At 34.8% G+C, this 7,526-nt stretch overlaps 1 protein-coding gene across 1 annotated transcript; it reads right to left on the bottom strand.

The window, feature by feature from the left end:
* Nucleotides 1–3,588: 3,588 nt before the first annotated feature.
* On the bottom strand, nucleotides 3,589–6,351 carry LOC106308756. The gene is made up of 4 exons (XM_013745878.1): nucleotides 5,643–6,351; nucleotides 4,374–5,594; nucleotides 3,980–4,329; nucleotides 3,589–3,900 (listed from the first exon to the last, which is right to left on the bottom strand). Exons 1-4 carry the CDS (start codon nucleotides 6,349–6,351, stop codon nucleotides 3,589–3,591), a joined length of 2,592 nt encoding a protein of 863 aa, XP_013601332.1.
* Nucleotides 6,352–7,526: the final 1,175 nt, after the last annotated feature.

Below are 7,526 nucleotides of genomic sequence, written 5' to 3'. Positions count from 1 at the left end.
TATTTTAACAACATATATACAATACATTTCTAATTAATGATAATATAAAACGAAAGCAATTTTCTAAAACTATGCAATATTTATTCCATATTTTGAATGAAAGTTCCTTCGTAAACATACAAAGAAAATATGGACGTTGCAATTATACGTACACGGTACACACAATATCTGCCTCTTCATACTGAAGTTACTTTGTTCCCTCTCGTCCATCTCAAATTGGTGTGCGATCTTTTTTCCACGCCTGATGAATTCTCCCAAAGACGGTTGTTGACATAGTATAAAATCCGTTACTTATAAAATCATATAAGATTTAGTCCATATTTTGAATTTTCTTATGCCCGCACAGGGTGCGGGCCGGTCACCTAGTATACATTATTTACTAAGTGATTTTGATACATATCATCACCACATTAATTTTGAAAATAAAATGATGACATGACATACCAATAAAGATGACATGGCTTGGACTAATTGTGACATTGACATTTATTAATATTGTTTTATAATTTTGATAAGTTTTTAGAATAAGATAATAACTTATAAATCATCATTAATATAACAATAAATAGTAAAGTTAGAAATATAGTAAGATATAATAATTTTCGAAAATATTATTTAATTTTATTTAAATATTTTTATTACTAAAACAAATTTTTAATATTTACAATATATTAACCAAAATAAATAAATAATAACCAAAATAAATTTTATTTAATATATATTAACCAAAATAAATAAATAGAAATATTTCCAAGATATATATATATATATATTATTAAATATAAATGTGAATAAAAATATTTATTTTATGTTAATTTTTACATAGAATTAAAATATTGTATGCAAATAATAAAACCAAAAAAAATAACAAAAGTTTATTTATAAATATAATTTTAAAATTTTATTTTTGTACATGGTGCAGGAAAACACCTAGTTATATTATATATATATATATATATATATATATATATATATATATCTTCAAAATATCGTCTTTATATATTTTTTAACTACTCGTCTTTCTGTACTTAAATAAAAGATAAATTTAAGAAATGAATCAATGAAAAATGCGCAACTTGCAAATATCATCGAAAAATATGTCCAAAAGATTGTATTTTTCTCCTCTTATGTCCCTCCTAATAACCCCCAAAAATTCAAATTTATTCACAAAATCTATGGAGCTAGCAATACTTTGTTTCCCTTTATACTTTATAGATAGACAATATTCAATGTGAAATCATTCTACGCTGTGTATGCTTTCTAATTTAAGCATAGTAATAGAATATTCAAAAGTCATCGTTGAAAAAAGAGAAGTTCAAATTCCTAAAACTCTTTATTTTTTTCATATTGATATTGTATAAAACATTTTGTATTGTCTATTTTTATCTCTCAGATGTGAATAATTATAGGTTTGTTAATTTTGTAAATACTACCGAGCAGCAACTCCCACAGCACGAAAGATAAGAAACTGCCGATTCTCTCTAATTTGAGACATTATGCAGAGTCGAAAATCCTATCTATGATTGTTTTCAGGGTTGGTATTAGACATAGGCAAAGAAACCGACCATTTAGGACCATCCCAATTTTATACAACAATTTTAATTGTATGTAAAACATTATTAAATAAAAAAATCTATGAGGAATATGGACATAAATTTGTATTTGAGTGTAGGACATTACAAATTTTTATTAAAAGTTGGACCCAATTTGTATTGAGATTCTTTGTTACAATCCCTAATTAGAAAAAAAAAAAAACGAAACCAGCTCATAGCAAAAACCACTTATTACTTAAAAAAAATGTTAAGTTGAGACTGCTCTTGTACAAACCAATTATTGTTTAAATTAACTAATATGTACCGAGATAAAGACCCCTGCTCTAAATTTTATGCTCATTTTAATAAGATATATAATTGTAGTGGATGGTAGCTTTCTATCAGATTCTCGTGTTTAGTCGTATGTTCATATCAGTTTGTGTTTGATGTAGTACGTAACTAGTCCGAGACTGTTTCTTCTTCTCCAATAATTGGGTTTTATACATATAAATCTATGACAAATCTAAAAGTGATTACATTTAACAACACGCCAAAGATGAATTTAAAAATAAGATAAAACCCACACTAATATTTTTTAGCGAACGAACTTATTAAAACTGTGGTGACGTTTTTTTTTGCTTAAATAGCATGATACTAATTAGGAAATCGCATTTTAAACTCTGAAGGTGACACATTCTACCAGTTTAAACAGTCAACCTTTTTCACTAGCATTTTAATACTTCAAACTAGAAAAGTTGTCGAAACAAACCCTGAAGTCGTATCTCCGCGTTTTCCTCATGACCTTACTTGGCGGCACTGTTCAGGACGTTAACTGTTTAAAACGCTGTGCCGTTTTGTTGATTAAAAAACGAAAACCATAAATTTTTTTAATAAGTCTTCTTCTTCATTTCCAAATCAAATTGGGGATCTAAGGTTTCATAAATTTACGAAACCATAAGAAGTGAAAGACGATTCTCTGCCTCGATTCAGTCTCAACTCCAAAACAGTAAGTCGTTTCTGTAATCTTGTAAAGTATCTAAATTCTAGAACTTTTGATTTCATAAATTCTTAAGATGGCTCAAAGTGTGTTTGTGAAGCTAATGTTAGCGGTATTAGTTAGAGATTCATGTTTGTACTTGGTGTTATATATCTTGTAGATGGCTCAAAGTTCAAGTTCCTTTACCATTGACAACAAAAAAGAAAAAGTTATGGTTTGCAACTGTAACTTTGAAGCAAAGGTGCTTCAAGCTTGGACTGTTGACAACCCTGGAAGGAGGTTTTATACCTGCGAAGGGCGTAGAGTTTCTAATGGATACCAAACCTGCAACTTCTTTCGATGGTATGATGTTGAGAAGCCACACGGGTGGCAATATACTGCATTGTTGGGTGCTAAAAATGTTATGCGCCAACAGAGAGAAGAGATTAGTAACCTGCAAAACCAAGTAAGAGAACTTAGTCTTGAGAATGTAAGAATTGGCGGAGCAGTTAGGCTTGAGAATGAAAGCAGTGGCCAAACTCCACCGGATTCAGACCTCAACTGTGAAGCATGTGAAGCGCTTAGAGGAGAAATATTGGTTCTAAACGAGAGGAGCATGGTGTATCGTAATGTTCTTATCACGTTGGCAGTTGGATTTACTGTGGTTATTTGTGTGTTCATGGGTATCTTGAAGTGGTAGAAGACTATTGTTGTTATTGTTAAGACTGGTTAAGCTTCTTTCATGTTGTTAAGACTTTATGTAAGCTTCTTTCATGCTGCTAAGACAGTTTAGGTTAAGTATTTGATGTAGTTAAGACTTTTTCAGTTTATGTATTGTCTATGTAAGCTTCTTTCATGTTTTCTTATTAAGATTTAAGACTATTTAGCTTTGTCTCATGATCAAATACCCATATATGACACTCAAAATAATAGAAAAACAAAAGACAAAGTTCAAAGGTGCTGAAGAAACTCCAAATCAAGTTTTTAAACAACAAAAGACAAGCTCCATAACATTTTGAAGAAATAAAGACAAACTACATCAAGTCATTGAACCAACAAAAGCAAAACAAAGACATGAGATCACTCTTGTGGAGGCTGTGGATTAAGATCAGACCTATCATACACTCGATCTCCAAACACTTCAAAAGGAGGATTTGTGAATGGACTCCATAAAGTCCCAACACCATGAGGAATGTTGGCTGTCTTCCTTACCTTCAAAGGTCCTCGTGAAGGTTTCTTAGCATGAGGCTTGGGGTTAGAGGATCCAGTGGCTTCTACAGGTTGAGATGATGATCCAGTGGCGTGAACAGACTGAGATGATGATTCAGTGGCGTGAACAGGCTGAGAAGAAGACCCAGTATTTTGAGTTTTTCTTCTTCTTGTAGATGGAGGCTTAGGAGTGCCATGTGTAAAGAAATGTGTTAGATACAATTAAGAAAGAAACATTGTATAGTTATAATTCAAAAATTACCTCTTCTAGATTTTTACGAGGTCGACCACGCTTATTTTTTGGTCCCTCATAAACCACAGTTTTGTTTTTGCATCCAGTTTTAATATGTCCAGACTGATGACAATTGCTACATGTGGGTATGCGTCCATGTCTTGACGATTTTCCAGCAGTTTCAAGCACTTCAAATGGCTCTTTCTTCCTCTCTCGTGTTCTTGGTCTCCCTCTTGGTTTCCTTATCTCTGGTATCCCAATAGGTGGCTTCTTGTCATCTTCCACAAGTTTTCGCCATTGACAGGTTTGATGTTGTCGGAGTAAGTTCTTTTCATCACATGTTTGTAGTAATATTCTGCAGTATACTTCACAGGATCCTCCTGGTTGTCATCAAGCACACACACAACATGTTTACAGGGAATACCTGTGAGATCCCATCGCCTGCAAGCCCACTGATGTGCAGCCAAGTCCACCCTGTAACCACAGTCGAACTCATTCACCTCGTACAAGCTGAAACTGCTGAGTATTGTTGAACAATGTTTTTTTGCACATCTCGCTTTCTCCAACAAAGCCATTGTAATAGGTGTTACAATGGTGTCCCACTTATCTACCATAAAGAACCGCCTTGATATCTTTTTCATTGCTTGTCTGCGTATGTCCTCCAACATGTTGATCATTGGTTTTGCCCTTGCCATCTTTATGGTTCTGTTGAAACTTTCTGATAAATTGTTGTGCACATCAGGACAATGAGACTCCACATTGAAGAATGCTCTACACCAGCGCTCTGGGTCTGTTTTGAGTAATTCATTGTGTGCCACGACATCATAAGCCTCTACCAAATGCATCTTCTCTTTGTACTCTCCCTCGGTGTAGCTGTATGCGACTCCCCAAAACAATGACTTAAACTCTGACCTTGAGAAACCAAGCTTCTTCCAATTAGCATAAATGTGCCTAGCACACATGCGATGTTCTGCCTCAGGAAGTTCTAACTCGATAGCGTGGACAAGTCCTTTTTGTTTATCCGAGATTACAGTAAGATCCTTCCCAAATTCCAAGCCGAGATCATGCTTCAGCTTTCTCACAAACCATCCCCAAGTATCTTTGTTTTCTCCTCTCACAACTGCCCAAGCAATAGGGTACATCCTGTTATCGGCATCTCTCCCAACTGCTGCAAGAAAATCTCCGTTGAAATCCCACTTCAAAAAGCATCTATCAAGTCCGATAACAGGTCTACAACAACTCTTCCAAACAGTCCGCAATTCTTTAAAGCAAATGTAGAAGCAGTCAAACATCTGAACACCATTAATCTCTCTTGTGCATAAATTAATGCTTATACCCTGGTTTGATCTACGCAACTCTTCTTCATAATCCCATAGCTTCCCAAACTGTGTTGTTTGAGCTTCAAGAATTTTCCCCAATGCAATGTGTCTTCCTCTGTAGCACTTAGATATAGGTACAACAATGTCACATCTTACCTTTATCGCATCTTTGATCGCTGAAGCTTGTAGATTGACATTTCTGCGTAATTCTTCTCTAAAAAGGTCAGCAATCACACCTTGCTTCAACACTGAGATCCTGCTTGATTTACCATGGTTGTGCTTCATGTGACACACTTTCACCATCCACTTGTTAATCGGCTTCTCCACTGAACAATAAACTCAGAAAAGACATTTTGCTTTGCAACAAATCACACCAATCATGAATGACTCCGACCTTACCATCTTCACATCATATTGAGTATTCATAGAATACTTCAAGAGCTGGTCTTTAAACTCAATCCCACTGTTAAACTTTTGAAATAACCAAATGTAAGGTGGTTTTTCGTAGTCACCATGGTATTTATCACTCCCATTGACCTTCCCTTTTCCTTTATGCTCTCGATTCCATTCTTCCCATTCATCTTCTGACTCTACTGGTGTGTCTGGATATTCAACATCTACTGGCGCCCTCTCATCTTCACTGTCATCGTCTTTGTCTTCTTCCTCTATACCATTTCCATATGCTTCTTTATCTGGTACAACTTTTTCTCCTTCCTCAAAGACAGACTGAAACCTTACATCACTAATACCATCTGTTACATCAGCGACAACTTCATCACCACCATCTTCATTGTCTTCCTTTTCAGCCGGATTCACAGTCGGGTTATCTTCCTTTTCAGCCGGATTCTCATCTTCTGATCCTTCTGGCTCATCATCTTCTTTAGGTCTATCGACCTCATCATTCTCACTGTGTTCTTCGTCTTCAATGTGTTCTCTATCTGGAAGCTGAATCACACCGGGTATGTGTTCTGAGCACTCGTGTTCAACAAACACTTCTACAACATCTATCCCTAGCTTGCTCACAGATCGTAGCATCAACATCTCCTCATCGCACCTATCATATACATACTGCAGTTGCTTCATTTCCTCTTTTTCTGATTTAAACCAAATCAAGCCAACTGGTGCTCTAATTATCGCTTCTTCTTTGCAAAAATCGACAAACCTATCTCACACTATCTCATCGATCTTCCATTCCACATTTTTGCTCCCTAATTCACCTAAGTAATCATAATCTTCCTTTCCAATCTTCTTCACTGAACCACCAAAATGAATCTTCAATTCGATTTCCTGCGATTCACTGTTATAAAAATTGAGTCTTTAGAAGTTTCTAAGAGACAAGAACGAGGTAGAAGAAGTGAAGAATCGATACAAACTTACGCCATTTTTGGGTTCTTCTCGACGAGAACCGTCTTTCTCGTTTTAGTTAGAACCCTAATCGATTTAGAAATAAAATTAATGTTGTATTTTTTAAAGGTGTCGTTTTTAATCAACAAAATATCATGCAATTCGCCCAGGTCAACGTTGTTAATTAAGCCGTTAAGTAGGGTTACGAGAAAAATGCGGGATACGACTTCGGGGTTTGTTTCAACATTTTTTCTAGTTTGAGGTATTAAAATGCTAGTGAAAAAGGTTGAGTGTTTAAACTGCTGGAATGTGTAACCTTCGGGTTTAAAATGCGATTTTCTCGATACTAATTTAATTTAGAAAGTCAATTCTGTTACGAAAGTCAACAAAAACAGAAGGAGCCGTAATGTTTGAAATTATAAAAGATGTGGGGCCCGCTGCACTATTTGCACAGTAAATTTCCTTCTATATATACGAACGTTTGCGTTCGTTTGTAAACACACTAAAAAAACTCTTCTCTTCCCTTTAATAAGAAACACTCTCTCTCTATATCTGTTTTATCTTCTCCTACGGGTATAAATTTTGCCCTTATTTAAATTACTGCGATACTATAAAATCATAGTTCTTTTCATAACACGTTATCAGCACGATCGTTCTGCAATTCGGTAAAATTTATTGTATCATATATACCCTGTTATAATGGTCGGTATACCGCCTGTACTATTATTTATATTATGTTATAATGGCCGGAATACCGCCTATATTATTTATTAATATTTTAATTAATTTATTGGTCGGCCGAGCCGCCTTATATTCTATTTATTGTTAACTGGACGGCCGAGCCGCCTTTATTTTCTGTTTGTTGTTAACTGGTGGGCTGAGCCGCCTTATATTTTGTTTATTGCTAATTGGTC

This window comes from Brassica oleracea, chromosome C8, assembly GCF_000695525.1.
Source record: "Brassica oleracea var. oleracea cultivar TO1000 chromosome C8, BOL, whole genome shotgun sequence".
NCBI lineage: Eukaryota > Viridiplantae > Streptophyta > Magnoliopsida > Brassicales > Brassicaceae > Brassica > Brassica oleracea.
This window is presented reverse-complemented; position numbering and strand designations above follow the sequence as displayed.